This window comes from Panthera uncia (genome assembly GCF_023721935.1).
Source record: "Panthera uncia isolate 11264 chromosome B3 unlocalized genomic scaffold, Puncia_PCG_1.0 HiC_scaffold_1, whole genome shotgun sequence".
Taxonomy (NCBI): domain Eukaryota; kingdom Metazoa; phylum Chordata; class Mammalia; order Carnivora; family Felidae; genus Panthera; species Panthera uncia.
The window spans coordinates 27152716-27177583 of NW_026057582.1; the positions used below are offsets into that span (position 1 = coordinate 27152716).

Here is a 24868-nt window from a genome sequence, read left to right on the forward strand (position 1 = left end):
CTCCCACTCTGTTTCTCTGTCTCTCTTTCTCAAAAATAAATACACATGAAAAAAAATGTTAACAAAAATGAAAAAATATTTTAAGTAAATACTTTTTTTTATTTTTAAGTTTTTTACATTTTTATTTGTTTTTGAGAGACAGAGCACAAGTGGGGGAGGGGCAGAGAGAGAATGAGACAGAATCCAAAGCAGGCTCCAGGCTCTGAGCTGTCAGCACAGAGCCCGATGCGGGGCTTGAACTCACAAACTGTGAGATCATGACCTGAGGTGAAGTCGGACACTTTAAGGGGCCAGGTGCCCCTTAAATAAATAAAATTTAAGAATCACAATTAGCATTTCAAAATTCAGTGAAAAACAACTACTAAAAGAGTAAGTCCTCCCTCACTGCTACCCAACTACCTATCATACCAAATATACGGCCTTTGTGCCCTTGGGAGAATAAGCATGTTTCCACCATAACTGCAAACAGTCAGAACTGAAGCCTGGAAGAAAATACATTTCATGGTCTCATGGTTGCTCTGCCTAAGCAAACACCACATATCACTTGCTCCTCCAATGCTTACTTGATGTTTCTGAATAAAGACAGAGATGGAGAGAAAGAGGTCAATGGTAGGCGGAGGCTGACAAGAACTGAGTGAAACAAATCCAAGCAGGTAGCTCAGTGTTGGGATTGGGGAAAGTATCCCACCGGAGACCTGGGTGGGGCAGTGACCACCAGCAGTGGGGAAGGATATGCACAAAAGCCACAGGCTTCAGAAGTAACCACATTATTCACACTGTACTTCCCTTGACAGTTTATGAAGGAAAATGGTGGACTAGACTGGTGGGGAAATGTCTGATTAGGAACACCTAGACATGACTATATCCATCAAAAACAAGTCTGATGCATGAATGAAGTGGGAAGCCAGAAAGGGAAATCCCAGGTGTGAGAGCCAGAACAGCGATGGGGGTGTGGGGTCAGCAGGTGACAGGAGAGAGCAACTTGCATTTTAAATATGCAGGGATAGGAGACCAGACCCAAGCTGAGGGCTGGAAAGATGGAAAGAACACTTCAACAATCCAAGTATTCTCACAGAAAAAGAGAGAAAAGCTGTCACATTAACTTACAGAACGCACAAGCAAAATACCATGAGTTAGCAAATGCAACAAACAGAATTGCAAGGAGAAATTGGCAAAGCCACAGAATGGAAGGTTCTTAATGCATTTCTCTCCATAATCAAAACAGAAAAAAAATCGCGATATATAATATTTGAACAGCTCAACTAACAGTTATACGAAACACTGCACTTCGAAGTTGGAGGAAACATTGTTCAATCACACGTGGAGTATTTACAAAAATTAGCCACATATTAACCTAAACCTAGTCTCAACATATGCCAAAATATCCAGAGGATGAAAATAATGATCTCTGATCACAACATAATAAAATTAGAAGTCAATAACAGGGATAATGTCTTCCCCCAGAAAAATCCCATATGCTTGGAAAATTTTTAAACATTTAAAATATCCAGAAGTGAAAAAAAATCAATTTGGTAAATATGTAAAACTGAAAATAATGAAAGCTCTACAGTCTTTTGGGGTGCAACTACAATAAAACTTGGAAATGTATGATTTTAAATGTCTATTAATAAAGAAGATTAAGAATGAATAGGTGTTCAACTCAAGAAGCTAGTCAAAGTCCCCCACACCCAAAAAAGGGTAGCAGGTGGGAAATTCTTTTTCAACGTTTATTTTTGAGAGAGAGACAGAGCATGAGTGGGGGAGGGGCAGAGAGAGAGGGCGACACAGAATCGGAAGCAGGCTCCAGGCTCTGAGCTGTCAGCACAGAGCCCAATGTGGGGCTCGAACTCACAAACTGCGAGATCATGACCTGAGACGAAGTCGGACGCTTTACCAACTGAGGCACCCAGGCGCCCTGGGAAAAAAATTTTTTACATAGAAAGTAAGAGAAGAAATAAGAGTTTAGTGCACACCATTTTGAAACCAGTAACTAACAGGTAAATGGGACTACCCCCCAACTGCAACTTTTTACCCAGACCTTTCTCATCTGCCAGTAAATTTCCCTGACTTTCCTCCTTTGGAGGAGGAGCCTGCCTTGGAAATGGATACTTTTCTTGCTGCACGCTCCAGGCTGGGGGGTGGTCTGGGCTGCGCATCAGGCAGAGGAACTTGGGTTGCGTTACAATCTCACCTCCTCCTTGGCCCTTCACACCATCCCGGCGAGGTCCTGATCTGACTGCAGGTTTGTAGACGAGCGTGCTAGTGTTGAAGAAGTTAAGAGAATAGCAGAGGCTGCACTTCAACTCGGGTCCTGGATCCACCTTGGTGTTCTTCCTGTCTTTAGCTGGCACTCTGCTCCAGGGGCTGTCTCCCTGGGCGGTGGGCCTGGCAGACAGACAGGAGTGATCCCCGCGAGGAGGAGGGCTGTCCGCCCGGCTCCAGCACGAGTCAGTTCCTGCCTTTTGTGCTACTCTGCTCCTCTCTTCCTGGGCTCTTGCTCCTGGAATCCTCAGCTGGACGGCTCACAGGACATCACGGAAGACAGAAGCGTATGAGGAGGAGAAAGTGGCACTCTTGTCAGAGGGCGTGCTTGTCCTCGAACATTCTCCTGTACCTATTGCCGTTCAGCTCAGCACTTGTCTTAACATCTTGTTCATAAACGTGCGCATCGATCAGATTCCTGGGTCGTCATCTCACCGGCGAAGTTCTGAAGAATCTGTTGGCTGAGCCCAGATTTGGCTTTTAACCCTTTGTTTCTACTTCCGGGCAGGTAAGCGCCGCTCTGGTTCTGCTTCACGGGAGCTGTGAGGAGGAAATAGGTGAACTTCTCCTCTTCTTGCCTCTCCCATCTGAGTTCACCCTGGTCAACCCTTTTTTTCTCTGGCCTCCTGAACACCAAGCGAGGCTGCGAGGTGAATATCAACCTGTGTGGGCACACAGGACAACTTGTGCCATTCTGCAGCTCAACAGGAGGCCACCTCATCACTCCCCGTCCCCTTCCCGGGTCAAACTCCCTGAGATCCAAATTGGGAGCAGAGCCTTGCAGGTAAAGCGGAGGGGGCCTTGCCTCAGAGGCTGGGCATAGGCCAGGGAGGAGGAGGCTGAGGCCCACTGAGAAGAGTCAGCCTTGGAAGAGATTGATCTGAGTGAGAAGTGAGCAGATCACTGCTGGGCCCGCTCAGCTGTGACAACCCAGAGATGTCATTGCTGCCTGAGTTGAGGAAGCAACAGGAGACAGGACAATTTGGGGCTAGTGGCTCTTGACTCAGTTTCATCTCCCCAGAGGGTGGGTCTTGGGTGTCTGAGTGATCTTGGGGAGATCAGGGAGGGGGACAACTCGGCAAGCAGAACCCTGGGGCAGAGAGAGGGAAAGGGGCACCCCTGTACCTGTTCTAACCCAAAGGAGCCATCTGTTGTTTTCCCTCTAGAAAACAAGCTGGTTGGTCTTTAAAAAATTTTGTTTCTCATGTTCATTTATTTACTTTGAGAGACAGAGTGAAAGAGTGCAAGCACAAACGAGGGGCAGAGAGAGAGAGGGAGAGAGAGAGAATCCCGAGCAGGCTCTGTGCTGTCAGCGCAGAGCTGGACTCCGGGCTCGATCTCGCGACTGTGAGATCATGACCTGAACCGAAATCAAGAGTTGGATGTTCAACCGACTGAGCCTGAGCCACCCCTGTGCCCCATAATTTTTGTTTGTTAATAAACTTAATTTTTTTTGCAATAATTTTAGATTTATAGAAAAATGGTGACGATAGCACAGAGAGTTCCCATAAACCCGTCACCAGGTTCCCCGATGATTCACATCTGCCATTTGTACATGTACCTTTGCTACAGCTGATGACCCAGGTGCCATGCCCCCAGGTCCCCAGGACAGCCGGGGAGGAGAGGGCCCTACAGCTCTGGTGGGAGCAGAAGGAAGACTCCAAGGCTCCTGGTGATCTGGGGGTTCAGGAGACAGAGGAAGCTGGATGGACCAGGCCCCAGAGGTCCGTCTGACCTCCTGCCACCAGCCAGACTCCTCATCTATCCCTGCCAGGCTCTTCCTGGCACATGCAGCCCTCTGTGGGTAGCCTGTTGGGCCTGGGAAGCCTGGAAAAAAGTCTTTCTTCCAGGTGCTGGGTTGCAGGATCCTTGGGGAAAAGTCCCTCCCAGGATCGCAGTCGGCACTGAGCAGGATTTCCCTTCGTTCAGCCCCTGGCTGTCCAAGACCTTCCTTTCCTGGTCCTTGCTTTCTCTCCGCAGTGTCCCCACCTCTCCCTTCACTGATTGCCTGTGGGTTTGTCTACGGGTCCCTCTGCAGAAAGCAGCATGCCTCTTCCCAAGGCAAACCCCTGGGGCGGTTGTCATCTCCCAAATCTCTGAGCATCCCAGTTGTCCCCCGGATCTAACCGAGTGGGGGCGGGGGGCAGCTGCCAAGGTTGGCCCCTGGGCTTAAGAAGACTATGTGGGTGTGCCCCCTCTCCCCCGCTTCCCCTGTGCTCGTGTGGCACCTGTGCCAGTTTCCTTGCTGCTTCCTCACAACACTATGACATTGGAGGGACAGACGTTATCAGTCCCAGGAGAGAGGCACAGAGGTCAACACCTTGACTCAAGTCCCACAGATATGCTTTCATGGCCCCCTATCTCATGCCTCCAAGGCCTTAGAACCTTGGCAGTTCTGTGTTTGACTTTTATTACTGTGATTCCTTGAATTCTATCTCTCTTTCCCTCCAAATAAGACTGCTCTGGCCGCCACCATATCCCTACTGCCTTGCCCCACTGCCTGGTACTCAGGAGATTCTCAATAAATGTTTTTAAATGATTGAATAAATGGATGAGTTAGAGGGAGAACATTCATCCGTGCGTTCAACGATAGATTGTCAGGCCCTTTGATGGTTCCTGGGGTTAAAAGATGAACAGGTTATAATCCCCACCCTTGAAGAAATCAGTCTTGTGAGGAAGATAGACTTGAAAACAAAACATTACACGAAATTACACACGATACCGTAATGGAGGGATGTCTAGGCGTGTTCAAGTGCTAGGAAAGAACTCTCCTATAAACTCTCCCTGGAGGATCAGAAAGGCTCTGGGGAGGAGGGGGCTTGTAGGGTAAGTGGCAGTGCCTCTCCTGGAATGGTGGGGGCAGGCAGGGTGGAGGAAGGGCATTCCTAGGCCAAGGGGCCACAGTGAGCCCTACAGGGACCTTTCTCAGAAAGGGCCCAGGGGAGCCTGTGCAGGAAGGACTTGAAGCCAGGCTCTTGGATCTTTCCCTTCACCACATCGCAGTTGGAGATTTCCCACATGTGCCCTCAAGGATCGGGGTCCGGGAGGATTATACCCACTCCCAAGACAGGGTGCGGGGACTACTGGCTCCCTGTCATTCTCCTTTGACGACGACCTGCCAGGAAAATCTCTTCTGGGAGGGAGTTCCACATCTGAGGCAATTTGAAACAGTCTTATGAGATTTCTGGAGCCGAAAGCTCAAAGAGAAGCTATCCGGCCGGCTCCCTCCTCTCTCGCAGCTTGCAATTCCAGCCAGCACATCGTGGAGCCACCGGGTCGCAGCTGTCTGCAGGCAATTTCATGCAGTCCCTTCCCACGTTTACTTCCTGTCTCTTTAACAGGATTTAGCTCAGGTTTGTTTGACTTTTACTTCCAGAGACCGCTGCCTTTCCCACATGTTGCCATTGTGTTTGGGTTGTAGGCAAGATCTTAAGAGTGCACACATGTACACAAAAGGAGGGAGTCGGTACTCTGGTGGGGGTGGGGGGCAAGGCGGGATTGGGATATTTCAGGGGTGTCTGCAGTGGAGGAGGGTCCCAAATCACGGTGACAAGTGCCACTGAAAGGTGGCGTCCGCTCAGTGGAGAAAGGCAGGCCACGGTGCCAGTGCGGCTGGAGTACTTTCAAAAGAGGAATCTGGTAATTTTGATTTAAAAATGCCTTCATGGATTTACTTTTTATGCTACCCATACGTACACCATCCTCACCCATGGAGGATTCCTGGATCCCTCCTCCCCTGACGTTTTTACATCAATTTTATTCTTACTTGTGTCTTTACAGAAAATGGCACAGAAATCACAGGTTTGGAATAGCTAGAAGTTATTACAGTTCCGTATTTCGAACACCTCAATATCAAGTTTCTTTCTTCCCACTCTATGTACAGTATTTACACAGCAGGGGCTACAGTCTAACACTTCAAACCAACTGGGGACAAAGACAAGAAGAAGAAGAGGGGGGGAGTTCCATGAACGGGTAAGGAAGAAATCAACTGTTGATACGGAATTAAAACCCCAACTCACTGTCTCAGACCTTCCTCTTGCAAGGTATTCCCTGCCAGGGTGGGTGGCATGGCAGAGGGAAATGTCAGGGGGGTGAGGGAGACCTGCGTCTGGCCCGGGGGCAGCTGCAGGGAGGCCACCCGTACGGACAGTTCCTCTCATCCGCATACAGGAAGAAGCACCCTGTCACCTATTCCTACACGGTCACTATGTCCCTCCTATTCTAGCGGGCAGACAACACGCATACACTGGGCATGGTTTGAGTTGAACACCGGCTCCTGCTTTGCTCTCCTTTGAGCCCTTTCTCTCTCTCACCCTTCTGGTGACCACTCCTTGATGCCTATAATAGCCCCAGGCCCTCTCCAAGCTTGGCCTCCTGAGGATGGTCTGGATCAAGTGGAGTCGAGATCTGTGGCTTCTTATGGGTTCATTTTACAGCTGGATTGGGGTGCTCCAAGGCAGGACACATGCGAACCGATAAATTGCAAGAAGCTCTAGAAGGGTGTCTTGCATGGCAAGTCAGGGTCACAGGCATCACGCCAGGGGGGTCAGGATGCTTCAGAATGCAGGCCCCAGGGCTCCGGGTAAGAGTTCGGCCTCCCCAACAGTGCCATGACCACAGCATTTGTGACGTGTACCCCCTGGCTGCAGGGCCCAGGCCCAGGACTCTACAGATATTGTACATGGCCCCGTGCGGTGCTGGGACCCATGCTGGGGGGAACGGTGGGGCGGGCTGGGTGTGGAGAGGGCCGTCAGGTTCCTAAGGGTGACCATGGAGGGCATGAGACAGAGGGTGGCCGAGGGGCTCAGGCTGAGACCTTCCAAGTTTAACCTGGACCGTGGGCAGAGGTTGTAGCTGGGCCTGCAGGGCAGCACATCCACACCGCAGAGGCCCAGGCCCAGGCCCTCAGGAAGGAATAGGCTGGCGAGCGCAGTTTTACTGAAGACTGGGGGGCTCAGGACGTTGGTGCCAGAGTGCGGGTCCTCAATCCCCGTCACCGCTGTGGCAGGCAACGAGTCTGCAGCAGTGGGCTTTGGGCCCGGCCAGAGCAGAATCTATAGCGGGTGTAGAGCTGGGAAGGGGAGGCTCTTGCAAGCGAGAGAACAGAGAGTAAGGGGTGGATTTGGACAGGGAGAGTCGCCAAGGGATTGAGTGAAAGCGGCTTGAAGGGGTGGTTTGGGACAGCAAGAAGGCTTCTGAGGCAGGGCTGTTGGGGTGAAGGGGAGGATGCTGGAGAGGTCAAGACCAGATAGGGGGTGTCTCCGCGTGGCCCAAAGCCTCGGCCAGAACTGAGTTGTGCCTGAAGTCACCCCGGGGGTCATGGAGGGCCTGTGGGGCCGGGGGAGGGGGGCAGAGGCCAGGCCCGGGCCCTGCCTCAGAGAACACCTCCTGACACCACAGGCCCCGAAGAGAGCAGAGTCCTGGGGCTCCGGTAGCTGCGTGCCCTTGACCTAAGCCATGTCCTCAAGCTGTGGTGGACTCAGCTTCTCCGCTGGCCTGTCTTCTTCCATGGCGTCCTCCTCCTCTGGCTCCTCGGTATTCCGGGCCAGGCTGTCGGGCCCAGACACAGTCCCCAGCACTTTGGTGCTGTGCTCCTGAGCTCTGGCTCGGAGCGCCGCAATGCTGTTCTCCCTCAGTTCCTCCTGGGACATGGCCGCTGGAGGGTCGGGGCCCCGCTCCTCCGGCTCCATCTTGTCGAGTTTGGGCAGGGCCTGGCGCTCCACCTCGGGCTTCCTCCCCGACTCCGCTGCGGCCTCCAGCGACTTTTTGTGCATCCCTAAAAAGAATTGTTGGTATTCGGGTTTAGAAAAGCGCCTGGGAAAGCCATCTTGAACTGAAAACGGCAAAGATAGAGAGAGGCCAGAATTAAGGACGAGCAGAAAGCCTTACTTCACACACCACAGTCACGCGAGTCCCAGGGGCCGGGGCTGGGGCAGCAGGAGGGAGGCCAGGGGATGGGGCTACAGACCAGCAGCCGGGCACCAGGCCTGCAGAGGGCTTCTTCAAGTCAGGTTCCCTGGCACCTGAGCACTGGGCAGCCTATTCTGTCCCTTCCTAAGCATAGCACTTGCCCCCCCCCCATCTCTCCCTCCCAGGATTCCAGATCTTAGAACCCCACGATAGGCTGGTGCTGCTTACCAGACATAGGCCTTGAGGGCAGGTGGGGGAAGATGGCAGGAGAGATTTAAGGGGGAAGAAGTCCTTTGGGAAAAACCAGAATGGTGGCCACAGGGACCTAGGGGTCCCCTGAACCCTCTAGAGGGGCGGTTTCACTCACCACAAGCCCACCTTTGGCCAAGGGGGAAGGAAGGTACAGACCCTGGGGCGACAGCCACACCCTTATCAGAAGACAAAAGAACCCAAGTTCCGGGGCCTGGCAGGGATGAGAGTCCTAGCCACCCAACAGGGGGGCACAAGGGATAGACACCGAGCCCTGGGCCCAACCTGCCCTCTGAGCCTCCTAAGGATGACGAGGAGGCCTGTTTTGGAGTGCCTGTGTCCTGCTAGGCTGTTGTGGCCAGGTCTCCCTGCTCCTAGGTTCTGTCCCCTCCTCCAGGGAGCCCGCTCTCCTCACCACAGGGGCAGGGCCCCAAGGAGGGTGCGGGCTCTTACCCAGCAGCCACGGGGCACAGGAGTCCATGATGCCATCCTTGGCAGACTTGAGGATAGACTCTGGCAGGGGGATGGAGTGCCGCACCATGGCCCCATAGAGCCCGTACTCCGCCATGACACTGCTCCGGCCCCAGCACTTCTCCCGTTTCCTCCACTTGGCTCTGCGGTTCTGGAACCAGACCTGCAAGTGAGGATGAACAGGTCAGGGGCGTGTTCTGAGAGAGGCCAGTCCCTTACCTCAGTGTGCCCACTGGGAAGGTCCCCACCCCTTTGCTGGCAGCTGCATCCCCTTGTGACGGCTGGTCTCTCCAGCAGGGTGTCCTTACTTAAGCTCACCCGCCCCATGGTGCCCCTGGGGTTCCTCCAGGCTCCGAGTGCCCAGAATGAGGACACCCAGTCCTGTAAGAATACGATGGGTGAATTTGTTTTTAATGTTTTTTTTATTTTTGAGAGCGGAATAGAGAGTGCGAGCGGGGGAGGGGCAGAGAGCGATGGGGAGAGAGGATCCGAAGTAGTCTCTGCAATGACAGCAGAGAGCCCTAGGGGGGGCTAGAACTCCTGAGAACCAGGTGATCACGTCCTGAACTGAGGTCAGACACTCAACCCAATGAGCCACTCGGGTGCCCCTCTTTTTCTTTAAAAAAATTCTTTAACGTTTATTCATTTTTGAGAGACAGAGAGAGACACATTGTGAGTCGGGGAGGGGCAGAGAGAGAGGGAGACACAGAATTGGAAGCAGGCTCCAGGCTCTGAGCTGTCAGCACAGAGCCTGACCTGGGGCTCGAACTCACGAACTGTGAGATCATGACCTGAGCCGAAGTCGGGACGCTCAACGGACTGAGCCGCTCAGGCGCCCCCTTTTCTTTTTTAAATCGAAGCAGTTCTAAGGTGATGGAATAGAGGCCTCATGACAGGGTCTTGCAGGTGGACAGTCCCCAGCATGGTCCTCAGTTCGCCTCTGAGAAGCCCCACCTGGATAGCTCTCTTGCAAGTGTGCATGCCTCCAGCATATAAACAGAATCTCTTTGTGACTTGCAGAGGGACAAATGCCTTCCAAGGGCTGGACTAACCGCACCTCTTGTTCAGGGCTCCCTCTCCACCACAACTCCAGGGGCCAGAGCTGTCTGGGAAGCGAGCGAGGGTGGACCCAGGCAGCAAAGGGCATTGCACCTAGGGATCAGGAAGCCGGGGGACACACTCCCAGGAGGCCTGAGTCAGCCCCCTTTCTCTGCCCTGTCCTGGCTAAGCCCTCCTCTGCCCTGTATCCTCCATTCACCCTCTCCCCCACAGTTTTGGATCTAACCCTGAATGACATTTAGGGAAGCTGGGCATCCATCCCTCAGGTTAGAAGACAAAATTCTCCTGGTGTGCAGAGAAAGTGGGGTGCAGACCTAGGAAGGTGCAGTGGGGGGCACCCTAGAGATTGTTTCTCTGGCCCCAAAGCTGACTGGTACAGGGCATGGGGTACCCTCGGGGTGTCCATAGCACTCCAAGCCGGTGCTTGGGGGAAGGGAGATTCCTTGGTCTCCCAAAGCAGCTTTTCTGAGATTTCCGGCAGCTGCCAGGAGTCAGCGCTAGGGACAGCTGCACTGTCCCTCAAGCAGGTGAGAGGCCCTGGAGAAACCAGTGGGCGCTGTTAGGATCCCAGGCCCGGCCAACGGCCCCCTCTTGGCCCCCTCACAGCCCCTCCGGGCCCTCACCCCCGGGATGGCGAGACGGCCGAGACGCCCCGGGAAGTGGGGGGCTGAGGGGGGAGGACAGAGGCGGGTTCCGGGAAAATCTATTAGTTTCCTCTGCGATTTCCATTCCCTCGCCTGCGCCGGGTCCCCCGCCCTTCCCTCCGGGCCCCTCCCCCTCCCCCGGAGGCGGAGGTTTCAGCTTTTGATGAAAAATTGCTCCAGCTCTATTCAGGAGGCGGCAAAAGAAGAGTCACCCCCAGGGGCAGCCCTGGGCTGATTGAAAAATAAGTTAATTTCTGTTTGAATCGATGGGCCTCAGGCACTGAAATATCACGGGAAATTAAAGCGGCTGCTCTCTCGGGAGCCGCGGCATTGACCCGCACTAATTAATGCTGGGGAGGCAGCGCCAGCCGCGCCGCGAGCCGCTCCCCCTCCCTGGGGGACCCCAAACACTTCTCATTTAACTAATTAGACGGGGAAAATTGGGTGTTAATTTGTTTAGGATTTTTTCCCCTCTTCCTCCCGGCAGCTCCCACCCCAGCCCCCACCCCGCGCGGGGGCGCGGGAAATGAATGCGGGGCTCGCCGGCAGATGGCTGCCCGGGTCACTCTGCAATCTTCTCCGACTTGATTGCTTGATTAGGTCGTTAGCACATTAAAAAAAAAAATTGCTTGCCGTCTGGCGCTGGCGTGATGAGTGGGACGCGCGGCAGCGCCTGGGTAATTTATCTTTTTATACGGCAAAGAATTTGATTTCAATCTGCAGATATATGGGGCGCCTTTGACACCTGTTTAACATCGCGCCGCTGACAGTTTAACCCTTTGCTGCCTCGGCCGCCGGGAGGCCCCGGGCGGGGGTTCGGATCCGCACGCCCCCGCCGTTCCCGCCGCCGCCGCTATGTGGCGCAGTGAGAGCCCCGACGGCCCCAGGTAGCCGCGAGTCTACGGCTGCGCGCGGCCGGCCGCCTCCAGCACAGGGCGCCCCGGCAGCCCCGCCTCGCCTCCTGACAACCTCCCCAAAGCCCGGTGGTCACAGACACCCTCTGCGGGGCTGCGGAAAGACCGCACGCTCCACGCACACCTTTAAATAGACCCAAATGTGTGTGACCCTGTTTTGAAACATCTCCATTTGTAAACAACCAGGAACCCATAAAAATGGGAGAGAAGAGGCCCAAGACGCCCTGGGCCTCGCCACCCGCAATTAGAAAACTGTCTCTCGTTCCACCCTGGGTGGAGCCGCCTGCGGCGAGCTGCACTTTTGCCACCACCGGGTTTGGCACCTGCCGTTCCTGCTCGGGCCCTCCTGGAGAGCTGCGGAGCCAATGTGCGGGACCTTTCCCCTGGTCTGGACCCAGGACCGCCAGGAGGGCCCCTGCCAAGGAAAGGGTTTATGCAATTTGAAAGCCACTAGATGGCTGCGCTTCGTGTGCTACAGAGCGGAGATCAGCAATGCAAGCCCAGGCTACCTCGCCCATCGTCCTGGCCTGGCTCTAAGCTGTTTAGATCCCTCCCCAGCGCCACCTGTCTGTCCTGCAGGCGCTCTGCCCGACTATCTGCCAACCCCAGTGCCTGCGATTTGTGAGACCTCTGTCTTGTCCTGTCTTCCTTCCCAATAGCCCTCGGTGGCCCTCTATAAGTACCCACTTGTCTCAAGCTGCCTTGTTCCATGGAGGATAAATCTAAAAGGACTAATTCACATAAAAATGTAAGTGACTTCTGGTTTCATCCACCTCTCAGAGAAGGCAGAAGGATGAAGCCGTTGGCGATGGAGCGAGGCACCGAGTCTGACCACAGAGAGTTGGGAAAGGCTTTCTTTATGAATCTAAGTCAGACATTTACTTCCTGGTCAGGAGCTAACCTTCTTGCTTGAATATAGTGCATTATAAAACAACAAGACCACCACCTCTTAACTGGAACCCATGCAGCCAGACTCCACCATGTTTTGGATTTTAGAAAGAAAATGTGATGTAAATACCACCATTACATGGCATTCTACTGCAGCAGCACACCCATAATCAAACTCACTAGTTTGGATTTCTGCAGCAAAGCATATATATATTCATACTAAAAGGGATAAATAGGGGCCCCTGAGTGGCTCAGTCGGTTAAGAGTCTGACTTCAGCTCAGGTCATGATCTCATGGTTCGTGAGTTCGAGCCCCGCATTGGGCTTTGCGCTGACAGCTCAGAGCCTGGAGCCTGCCTGCCTGCCTGCCTGCCTTGGATTCTGTGTCTCCTCTCTCTGCCCCTCCCCTGCTCAGGCTCTGTCTCTCTCTCTCAAAAATAAATAAAACATTTAAAAAAATAAAAAAAAACAGATAAATAAAAACATAGGGAATAATAAAGAGCATAAAGTTGGGTCTGGTTTTTGCCATTAGTGAGTTTTGGATGACACACGTAGGAAAGAACCCTGTTTTCAGCATGGTTTGGCATTATGGATTCTGGAGAAGGGATTGTGGAGTATGCAAAGGCAGAAACACCCCACCCGCCCCAGTGTGGATGCCTGGGAAGATGCAGCGCTCTGACTTCCTCTGGATTCCATGAGCACTGGTGCTTGGGGTGGGGGGCGGGGGGCAGGGAGCTGGCGGGGGGCAAGGCTCTCACATGGAAACAGCATTTTTATAGGAACACTAAAGAAGGGGGTACAGACTTGGGATTCAGATTATCTCTGGGGCCTATAAACAGAACCGTTTTCCTGGGTCTCCTAATTTGGGCAAATGAATAACCGGTCTGCAGATCAGACTTTGCCCACAGACATCCCCAGGGGAGTTGGTGCCAGCTGGTCGTTCAAACCAGGAGTCATCCGGACCCTCGGTTATGGGCTCCTGGAATGCCTGGCTCTCTGCAAAGACCAGATGCTGCTCCAATTTATGGAGGAAACCTGGACAGCCAAAACAATTTCTTTTTAGGACAGTTGGCAGGGACGCAGTGGCGGTGGTGCCTCGGAGGGAAGTGGACAAGGAATGAGCACTAACCCTAACCACTCTTCATATTTGCCTTTCTCTTCCCTTCCTGGAAGCAACCAGCATGTGTACAGAACTTTGAAGTGTACGAGAAGCACTGAAGGCAGACAGTCCTGAACTGGAATTCTCAGCTGTGACCACGACTGCTGTGTGACTTGGGGCAAGTTCCTTGCCTTCTCTCAGTCTCCATCTCTTCAAATATAAAATAATACCTATTTTTCAGGGTTGTTTGAGGATTAATGACAGAAGTGAAAGTTTCTAACATCCATGCTCATCACACAGAAGGGAGGTGTTCAGGAAGTGCTACTTGTTATTTCAGTGGAGGCACAGAATAGCAGCAGGAGTCTGCCCAGAGGGAACGTTAATCAACAGCATTACCTGCCCCTCTGGCCTCCTCTGCATGCCCTTTAGCAAGGCTGGACTGACAATAATAACTCCAGGAGAGGGGCAGAGAGACAGATCCAACCTTCAAACCATGCTATTTTAATACAGACAGCCTCTGGTTTCCCCTTAGGCATCCAGAGGGCCCAACGGATTTCCCTGCCGCTCTCAGCACATGTGTAAGGTATTGCAGGCCCTTGAGGCTCAAATGCAAGAGAACACCCATGCAGGTGCCCAACGCTCCCTGCAAATTGGCCGTGATCAGAAGCTAGGAAGCCTAGGTTGGAGATCCTTGCTCTGCCTCCAACGGTCTTGGTGATCTTGGGTGCATTTCTTAGCCTTTCGAGCTTTGAGTGTCTCATCTGTCCTGTAATACCACCCTCTTGAAGGTTTGTTATAAACATGAAATGTAACAGTGCATGGGAAATGCCTGGCACGTAATAATAATTAAAGAACCCTGGCCTGATGCTGGATGAATTCTGTGGATAAATGCGCAGCAAGACGAGGTTCTGCTTTCCAGAAAATGCTCAGTGGAAAACTTTTTACCTAAAGCCAGGTCCTTCCTGGCCCCGCTCCCACCTCTGAGGTTCCCTCTAAGCATTTAGATCTTTTTCCCTACTTGGTTTCTTGGTTCTGGCAAGCGCCGAATACTCCTTCAGTCGCTCGCTCCTTCAGTTTCCTGGCTGCCCACTTTCCAGAAGAGACTGCCCCTCTCATGCGACGGTCAGGTCTGGAACTCTTCAGCAGAACCTGTGTAAAGGTCACGGTCCTCACCTGCCTGACACTGCAGGGCTCTGAGTGCCTGAGCAGGGACCCAAAGTGACACCCATAGTCGCCGGATTTGGCACTCCAGGCAAGAACTTCCGGCTTGGGAAAGGATCTGGGTTTCCTGGTGCATTTCCCCTCAGAGGTGGTGCCCCAGCAGCGCTCAGAACGCCCAGTAGGATGCCTCTGGCTGTCAACAGCTAGTCTGGCAGGTGCCTCCACAACTGGCAGAGAGGGTCCCAAGAGTGTGTGCCTCCATTGATAGACTGGACCTGGGGAGGGGTACTTGCCAAACAGGTGCTCTTCTGCCATAGGGCGTACTCGGAGCAGACCAGGCAAGGCTGTCAGCCATTTCTCTCGCTGTGCGTGTGGCCAGCGTGAGCAGCTGTGGTTGTGCCCATGGCTTCTTTCCTGTCCTGGAAGCTCCCATCTTTGCATTCCCACCGGACAACATGCCCAGGGCTCCTTCCCTCAAAGGTCTCCCAGGAGACCCTCTGTGGTTTTCCCAGGACTGTCCCCCCTAAAGGAGACATCTTGTACAATGGACCCTCTTTGCACATTCTGGGCACTTGCCTCCCCAGGCCCCGCCCTCCAACCTTGTCTTCCTACCGTCAGGCCTGGCTCTGTCGGCCATGTGGCAGTTCCCATCACATTCACCCAGCTTCTTTCCTCTCTCCTCCGGCTGGAAGCTGATTAATTTGGGCTCGTTGCTGCAGTGATTTAATGACTTAACACTCCACATGCGCTCAGCATTCCTGACACCATATTTCAGCGTCTCCCTTCCTGTCCCAGCTTCAAGCTCAGAGAAGCTGGGCCTTGCTGCAGCCTCTGACGTCCAGTAGGGGGCGGCTTTGCCCACATTTCCCAGTAGCCCAGGCAGCATCCTTCCGTGCACACCTGACAGGTCATCTTGTCCCGCATCCCGTCCTGTCACCCCAAACTCTACTTCCCTCCACTCATATGAACCCACTTGAAACGCAGAAACTCCTTTCCTGAGCCTCTGTCCCAGCGTTTTTACTTTGGCTGCCCACAATCACCTGGAGAGCTTTAAAAAACATACAGATGCCCAGGTTTGGGCTTGGGAGTTGGGCTTGGGAGCCCAGCATGGGTGTCTTCCAAAGCTGCCCTGGGATGCTAATAAATGTTCCAGGCTGAGACACCCTGCAGCCTTCTGTCAAGGTACATCTTCTATCTTCTGGAGTAAAATTCCTTAAAACTTTGTTCCCTAGCCTTGGGCAGGGATCCCTTTAAAAGAGGCAGAATGGGGGACACCTGGGTGCTTCAGTCGGTTAAGCATCCGACTCTAGATTTCAGCTCAAGTCATGATCTCACGGTTCGTGAGTTCCAGCCCCTCATCAGGCTCTGCACTTTCAGTGCTTGGGATTCTTTCTCTCCTTCTCTCTCTGCCCTCCCCCGGCTGCTCTCTCTGTCTCTCAAAATAAATAAAACTAAAAAAAAAAAAAAAAAAAAAAAGTCAGAATGGAACAGCACTAGTCAGAGAATCCAAACCATGAATTTATATACAAGAATGTGCCCATTCAAAAAAAATTTTTTTATGAGTGTGTTTTTGAGGGTTTTTTTCTTTAAGAATAATGTCTGGTACTCAAACAAATTTTGGTTATTTTTTTGAGAGAGACAGTGTGAGTGGGGAGGGAGTAGAGAGAGAGGGAGAGAGAAAATCCCCAGCAGGCTCCACACTGCCTGCGCAGAGCCCAGCGCGGAGCTTAAACTCATGAAACCGCAAGATCATGACCTGAGCTGAAATCAAGAGTCAGACCGTTAACTGACTGAGCCACCCAGGTGCCCAATATTGGTTATTTCTATAAAGGTTTTTTTTATAAAAAAATTTTTTTTAACGTTTATTTATTTTTGAGACAGAGAGAGACAGAGCATGAACGGGGGAGGGTCAGAGAGAGAGGGAGACACAGAATCTGAAACAGGCTCCAGGCTCTTAGCAGTCAGCACAGAGCCTGACGCGGGGCTCAAACTCACCGACCGCGAGATCATGACCTGAGCCGAAGTCGGACGCTTAACCGACTGAGCCACCCAGGCGCCCCTCTATAAAGGTTTGATATAGGTCCCCACCTGACCTCAAACCATCTCTGTTCCCCCAGCTTCAAGTCAAAGCACAGGCTTCAAGCTCAAGAGGAGGTGGTGAACTTCCGGGCTTTAGACGCAGACCCGGGTTCGAACCCTGTGCCCCCCCCACTTGCTAGCTGTGTGGCCTTGGGCAAGTTGCTGTGCTTCCGTTTCCTCAGTTGTCACCAGGATTTAATGAGATCAGCGCTGAAATGGAGTGAGCACTGGGCATTTGCCCGGGCATCACGCGGAATTCATTATGCACGGCGCATAGCATCTGCACAACAGGCAGGTGTCACCATCATCCCCATTTTACAGGAACCAGAGGCTCTGCAAGGTGAAGTGACTTGTCCGGTCACTCAGCTGGGAATGGTGAAGCCAGGATGTGTTTGGCTCCGAAACAGTGCCCCTAATCACCCTACCTACTCCCTTGCCCTGTGCACGTCATGTATTCAGAACACCTGCACATGGAGACTGCTCTGTAAATGACAGCTGTGACTGTCACTGACACATGCTAAGGCTTTCTCCCCCAGCGCCACCTGGGGCAAGGACATTTAACAGCTCACAAACACCTCCTGGAGGCAGCATTTAGCCAAAGAACCCTGTGGTGCTCAAAGACTGAGAGATTCTTGTCTCCATTCTCCCATTTCTACAGTCCTCACAGTCCCAAGGGCAATCAATTTACTCCACACCCTAGCTCCTCCTTGCTGGTTCCTGCAGCTTCAGATGCCACGGATAGATGCCCCCCCCCCCACCGCCCCCAGGCAACTTAGAGAAGGGGGGGGCATCTGTGGCAACCGCAGTAACAGCTGAGGAAGAGCCTTCCCCCAAATCCCTCACACACTCCCACCCACCATCACTACCGTCACCGCCACGGCCAGACAGATTTTAGGACGACCCACCGCAAGAGACAGTTGTTCCTTCCTACTGGTCAGTGGTGCAAAAGTGAGGCCTGACAACAGGGGAATTTTTCAGCCGTCCACCCCAGCCACTCGTAATAGCCAACTTTGTGCTAAGGATGGGCCAGGTATGGGTTACCACTGCACATTGATTGGATTGGGCCTTGGCTTACACACACGCGCACGCGCACATGCACACACACGCGCACACATACGATTCAGAATCAACACCCAGGCTTACCCCACTGGACCCAGTTGGGTGGGGGATGACGGATCCAGGCCACCATGGATAATGTACCAAACAGATAATCTGCTTATGAGTAATTGAGCTCATTGTTAGTGCCAACGTCTAAAGCTACTGGCTGAAATTCCATATCACTTTCCAGGGGAGAAGAAGACTCTTCTGGAAAAGTAGCTCATGTCTCATTTCCAATTCTCGGGTTGTCCAATGAGAGAACACAAAACAACCCACAACTTATCTGGTTCCTTCTCCCCCCAGCACACATCCCACCTGGAGACCCAGGGTTCTTGACTGGGAGGGGTTTCAGGAAGTCAGGACACCCCCTACCAACAACTTTTCCCAGCCTTAGCAGTGAACTGTTCTGGACCATTCCACTGACGGGAGCAGCTTTCATTTAAGGATGTGATCCAGTTGAGGCAAATCCAAATCTGGAAATGTTTCTCCTCCTACCACACTCACTTCTTCTGCCTCATGGAGGCCCTGCCTAGAAAACCATCCGACTTCATCTCCTCCCAGAGAAACAATTAAGCAGCCACACCCCTGCCCAGCTAGTGATGTTCTGGCCTTGGGAAGGTCTTCCTGCTGATGAAGGGAAGCCCTGCACCCACCACAGCTGAGAACACTCCTGTCTAGACCCATGGCCGGTTATGCCGCAAAACTCTCTAGGAGAGGCGTACCTGGCTGGCTCAGTCAGTGGGACATGTGATTCTTGATCCCAGGGCTGTAAGTTCAAGCCCCATATTGGGTGTGGAGGTTACTTAAAAATAAAATCTTAAAAAAACAAAACAATGAGCCACACTTACAGGCACAAGTCCCCAGCCACATCCCAGGGCAGGGCCAGCTGTTCACGTGTGAGAGGAAGAAGAAGCTTCTGGTGAATGGGTGGATGGACGTGGTGGGGAGTAGACAGAAAGGGAGGGGGCAACCTTTTCTTCATGGGTCAGGGGAGTGGAAGAAAGGGAAACAGAATGGGGTCAGGGCTAGAAGCCACTCTCCCCCTCTCCCCACCCCTGGCCTTGGAGCAGACATTTAGCTGTCCTAAGAGATATTGACCACAACAAAGACCCCACTGAGAGCCCATGACCCACCCAGCACTCCTTTTCCCACCACAGGCCCCTTCACGGTCTGCCTGACATACGCCTCAGGAAGCCTAGGGTCTGGAACAGCAGGCCAGGCTACGTCATCTAAGTCTCTTGTCCCCAACAGTGCCCACGTCACATGGTGGGTGTTCAGCAAATACCTGTCAGCTTAAATGAACTGTTATTCATAAGGACCCATAGCAGGGGGGTGGGAGATGGGGTCACAGGTGTCCGGGAGCCTGGGGCAGTCAATGCCTCCGAGGGTGGGGAAAGAGAGAGAGAGGGACTTGGGGCTCTGTTACCTGTATCCTGTCTTCTGGCAGCTCCGTTTTCATGGCCAGCATCTCCCGGGCATAGACATCTGGGTAGTGGGCTTCATTGAATGCCTTCTCCAGCTCCTCTAGCTGGTAGGAAGTAAAGATTGTCCTAAGGGGAGTAAAATCACACACTCAGGATCCAGCAACTGAAAGACACTGTTCCAGAGAGGATAGAATGGACCTCCTCTATGCCACCTGGACAGACCCCAAATACAGGCTGGCTCAGCACAATCCGACATAAACTCCTTCACACACACACTCACGCTCACATATATTTACACACACTCATAGCTTAACACTCTAGACTCGTCTTCATTCAACACTGAAGATCCACCTTGCCCTTCTTGGGAGGACATTATTTCATAATGTCAGTGACATTTCATAGTGGGAGTCTTTCTAGAAGCGATTTGGGGGAAAGGGTGTTCAGAAATTTTAGAAAACTGTAGAAAGCCCTTCTTCTTCCTTCTAAGCACAGAGTGAGGGACTCACCAGATAACTTAAAGCCTCTGGTCCTCTGGGACCTGCTTCCCAGTTTCCTCTCACAGACAGCAAGTAGTATAATAGTCGATCCTTTTTTATTTAGTCGTTGACCTTTTAATGACACCCAAGTTCAAAGACCCACCAGAAAGTCAAATGCAACTGCAACCCCAGTGTTTGTACAGCTGGGAACTGAATCTCCCACCTCCTCATGCACCCCAACACCTCGCCCTCCTTACCAGCCCTTCCCCTGCCAGCATCCAAATTTACTAGCTCCTTAGAGCTGCCTGCAGACCCCCTCCACTTCGGGGCGGTCCATTCTGGTCACTCTCACTCTGAGAGAGCCTACCTACACAGCCCCCACTCCCCACAGAGCAGATTCCATTGACCTGTTTGGGTCCTAATCTGTTTTAAAAATCTGGTACAAGCTACAGCCTTTCTTTCGCCCTGGGCCAATGTGCAAATGAATACGGTCCAACACAAAATTTTACCTCCAATATCAGGGGCTTCATGGAGCCCATCTTTTTTCCATGAACTATACACATCCACTTATAGGCACAAATTCTTCTCTTTTCAGACCTTATAGTCCAGATTCCACAAACCCATTTGTAAAAATGGTACATTCCACGCTTGAGCCTCTGGGATCTGACCCTGGGACCAGCACGGGGTGGGGGTGGGGGGCGGTTGGTTAGAATCCTTCACTGACGGCCCTCACTTTCACCCTTACCCAACACAAGGGAAAAGTATAGGTGTAAGCCCCAGTGGGTCCTTGTGCTGGTGTGTCGGCTTTAATATCTTGGGGGATGATGCAAGGGATGTGTGAGGAAGAAAGATTCTGCCCTTTATAGAAAATGACTGGCTTGATTCTAAATCGTTTCTCCTATTCTCCTGGGAGGGGGGAATGGAATGTTTATGTATACAGAAAGTGAATTCTTCAGAATTTTGAAGATCTGCTGGTTTCTATTTTGCTCTTGTCACTTACTAAAGGGCCCCTGGAAGAGATCGTCCAAATAAACAATCAAAATATGCAAGCCGTTTTCAAAACTAGGGAAACAAAGTCACACAGGTATTGTGGTTTGGCCAAAGCCAAAGAAGAGACGTTTAGAGATTTAGAGATTTAGAACCATTCAAGTGCCAGCCTCTGCATGGGAGAGCTCTCATTGAAAAATAAGACAAAATAAAACCTCAAATCCCCCAAACTTTCCCTTAGTCCTGCCTCAGAGCGAATCCCTGTGTTGACACCCGACGTGCCCTCCAGGGAGCCTCCTGTATCCCCAAAGTGGGATTCAAACCCTGCTCCTGGCTTTGCGCAGAGCCCCAGCCCCTTTTGGTGCCCACTGCATCCTGTCTGCAGAGCTGAGCTTTCCCAGTACAGAGAAGTGCAAAATCTGAGAGACTCCCAAGGCTTCTGCTCCATCCCTCCTCCCTTCTCTAAGCCCAGCACATTTCAGAGAGAAAAAGAGATGCCCATCTCTCATCACCAGACTCTAGGGTCTCTTACCTGAAATCCTCAAGTGAGAGAAGTTCAGGAAAAAATATTTTTTACTAATTAAAAGCTGCACTGGCAATCAGTCGCCGTTCTAATAATATCTCTAATAATCTGCTCCTTTCGTGCACCAGACATGACCTGAAACCCAGGGCAGGTGGTGAGTTATACTGTTGCACTGAGAAGCCTCCAAAGCTCCCAACCATCTCCTCGGAGAGGACAGTGTCAGAGGAGGACAGTCAGGAGCGTTAAGCATAGACTTTGGGCTATGGGTCAGCAAGTTCCAGGTGCCACACAAGGACACGTCCTGGAACAGAAACACTGTTCCGGCATGCAGGGGATGCTTTTACTAGAACTCTCCTTGCTATGTGAACCCTGCTTCTCATTCCATACCAGCACAGAAGCAGTTCAGCCCGGACTCTGAACTGTCTTCCCTCCATGGTCCCCGCGTCTGTCCCTGCTCGGGGAGGCTGACAGGATTGCCCACCCTGGGACCAGCACGAGATGGGTGCATTAAAAAATGTTCTAATGAATATGTGTTGGATGAATGAATGTCCAAAGTGACCCAGGATCAATGCTTCCGTTTAAAACAAAACAAAGCTAAACAAAACAAAACCACCGCTGGGGTTACTGAGAAACCAAGTCAAAGTTCACCCTCATTCCAGCCTGAACCTATTGGGGTCTTAGAGGCCAGGAAAAGCCATTTTACAAGGTGGAAGCCAATAGAGGGGCTTTCAGGGGCTAAGGCAGAGGAAAATGCAAAAAAAGTACCCAGAGAAAGGGTGCCAAGAGGCTGAGAACGAATTGGGGAGAAGAGGATGGGGTGGAATGCAGCAGGGAGAACTCGCAGGGGAGAAATGTCGGGAGAGTCAGCAGGAACCCTCTGGAGATCCCACCTAGACTGGTGCGCCGAGAGAGATTTGGGGAAACACACCGGAGGGTGAGCACCGGGAAGGAGTCTGGAGGCAGCGCTTGCAGCCAGTCGGGCAGATTTCTGGTTCTTGCTTCTCTATTTCCTTAAAAACCTCCCCATAAATTCCTACAAGGACTGGGTAGCTGTGGAGTGGATGTGGACAGGAACGAGAGTCTGGGGTGGGGGCGGAGAGGGTTTACTTTTCAGGAATTACCTTTCAGCACCTATTACATTTCAAAAATGTGCCAGTAATGCCAGTTTGAAGGCATATCTTTTAAAATTCTCCCTTTAGCCTGTGGCCTAATGCAGCCCACTCCACTCCAGCTGGGGCTGGCGGGGTCAGCCAGTCCACACACCTTCCCTCCCCATTTTACAGACGAGGAAACCGAGGCTGGGGGACGGGAAGAGACTCTCTCAGGATCACAAGAGAGCAGAAGCCTAACGAAAGATTCCCATCAGTGCAGGTATCACGCTCAAGATTTGGGGAACGGTGGGAGCAGAAGACTGGGGGGGGGGTGTGTGGCAGAGAGGACAGGGGCCGCGGGAGAGGAATGCGGTCCCGGGGGCCGAGGGCAGAGGGACCGGCGTGCGCGGGAGGTACGCGCGGCTTTCCGAAGGTGCTGGTGCAGGGATCGAATCTGGGGGCCGCCTGCCCCTCTCTGGCTCGGGTTTGGCCTTTCCTTTCTCCCGAAGGAAGAAGCCCGCCCCGTGCCGCCTCCCCGGAGGCCACACACCATCCTCGCCCCGTGTGGCTGGACGCCAGGGTCCCGGGCGAATGTCCCCAAACAACGTTCAGTCTCCCCGCCCCGGCACAGCCTCAGGTTTCAACTCACGAGCCGGCGAACATAGGGTCGGAGCGACCCGACCCCCACAGAGGACACGGCAGGGAGTGGGTGGGCAGAAGAGGTAGCAGAAGGCGCCGCAGGGGCCTTACCTGTGTCTCCGCTTCTTCCGTTTCTTGGTCTGGTTTAAAGCCGATTTGGACATTTTTCGGTCGCTGGAGGAAACATCTTCAGAATCTGAAAAGCGGGCGGAGGCACATGCGGCAGGATGGGGGGAGAGCTCGCCGGCGCCCGGGGACTTGAGGCGCCCGAAGCCCGCGAGGGCCCCACCCCGGGCCGCCTGCGGAAGCGCCGGGGGCCTGCTCTGCCCGCCTCGGAAGCCCTCCGAGAGGGCGACCCCATCCCTAAGACCCGGCTGGCTGTACCCGCGCCGGCGCCCCAATCCTCAGATTTTGAACAGATTTCGTTGCAAGAGAGGCAAAGGCCCCAACGCGCCTGGGGCAGGGACGGCGGTGGAGCGAGGCAGCCTCAGGGAGTCGCGGGGCCCGCGGGCGGTGATCCCGGCGCTGCGCCCTGCCCCGCGCCTGCAGCCCCGGCGCCCCGGGCCTTAAAGTTGGCCCCGAGGAGCGGAGCCGAGGCGCCGGGAGCTGGGCGCCGGGAAGGGCTGGGGTCTCCCCGGGCACAGCCCCTTTTTTCCGTGCCTGCAGAATGCGCCCCCGCTCGAGACTGGAGAGACTGCGACGCGCCACTTTTCGTTGCCCCTCCAAATAAAAATAAATAAATAAATAAATAAAAAGATAAACGAAAAATCGGGGGAACTGCCGAGAGAGAGCACGAGCCGGAGCCCGAGCGGGTGGGGACGCAAGGCCGGGAAAGCAGTCCAGGGAGGGCGCGGTGGGGTCATCCCGGGGGCCCCCCGAGCCGGCAGGCGCCGGCATCGGATATATTGTGGCGTTTGGGAGCAACTGAACGGCGGCCGCTTCGGCCGCAGCAGAGGCCAGGTTGTCCGAGCGCGTGGGGTGAAAAATAAACCCCAGGTGACCAACGTGGGCGTTGTGGAACGGAGAAAAAAGAGGAAGGAACAACAACTTTGGATACCAGGGCTGGGGCCGAAGCGGGCACCCGCTTCCCCGGGCCTCCAGCACACGGAACAGAGCGAGGGTCCTCCGGGAGGCCGGGGCCGCAGTGGAGCAGCGGAGCTGGGGGCCCGCAGCCCGCCCCACGGGCTCCGACACGCCAAGCCCGGTTTCCGGTGGGGCCCCAACCTGGCGCCGGGGCAGAGCGGGGCCCGACGAGGGGACGAGAGAACAGCGCGGAGGCCGGAAACGCCGGGGTCGAAACCAGGCGGCCAGCGGGAGCATCCTCCGGGCCCCTGCCCCGGGCGCGCCAGCCCCAGGCCGGAGCTGCGACCCCTCGGCCAGGCGCGAACTTTTGCGCCCGGGGGAGGCCTTGCGGTGCCAGCGAAAGCCGACGGTGCGGAGCTTCGGCTCTTGCCCCCAGTCAGGCAGCCTGGCAGCCTCGCCCTCACCTACCCGAGCTGGCCGTCTGGCTGGTGTCCAGCGGCCCCGACGCTCTGCCCAGCGGCTGCAAGTGGACGCTCTGCGGGTCGGACAGCACTTCCAGGAAGGTGGGCTGCGCGTAGAAGCCGGGGAGCCCCCCGGGCCCCAGCAGCCCCATGCCGCCCACTCCTGCGGGACTGAGCACGGAGCGCGCCGCCAGCAAGTGCCCGGGGGCCAGGCCGTCGAGGGCAGCCCGCGGGTGGGAGCTGGGGGGCTCCTTGTTCAAGCCCAGGATCTCCTGAATGCCGAACCCCGTGCACCTGGCCGGGGCGACCCCCGAGGAACTCTTGGCCACAGTCTCGGATTTGGGCTTGCTCAGCGCTTCCCCCGCTTTCCCCGTCATCTCCCGGTTCTTTGGAGGGGCTGAGGCCGCAGGT

At 53.8% G+C, this 24868-nt stretch overlaps 1 protein-coding gene across 1 annotated transcript; it reads right to left on the minus strand.

Annotated features, from left to right (window-relative positions):
• Positions 1 to 7328: 7328 nt before the first annotated feature.
• On the minus strand, positions 7329 to 24834 carry VSX2 (visual system homeobox 2). Its single transcript, XM_049612496.1, has 5 exons — positions 24465 to 24834; positions 23085 to 23169; positions 19260 to 19383; positions 8875 to 9055; positions 7329 to 8038 (listed from the first exon to the last, which is right to left on the minus strand). The coding sequence occupies exons 1-5, from the start codon at positions 24832 to 24834 to the stop codon at positions 7713 to 7715; spliced, it is 1086 nt and encodes a 361-aa protein (XP_049468453.1). The 3' UTR covers positions 7329 to 7712.
• Between the last annotated feature and the right edge of the window lie 34 nt (positions 24835 to 24868).

Excerpts from the sequence above, each read along its gene's own strand:
- VSX2 (XM_049612496.1), bottom strand. The coding sequence starts at position 24,834 with ATGACGGGGAAAGCGGGGGAAGCGCTGAGCAAGCCCAAATCCGAGACT. Across the intron at positions 23,170-24,464 it reads CAGCCAGACGGCCAGCTCGG|ATTCTGAAGATGTTTCCTCC; the intron begins GTAGGTGAGGGC and ends CCCGCTTTTCAG. Across the intron at positions 9,056-19,259 it reads TGCCAGAAGACAGGATACAG|GTCTGGTTCCAGAACCGCAG; the intron begins GTAACAGAGCCC and ends CCTCACTTGCAG.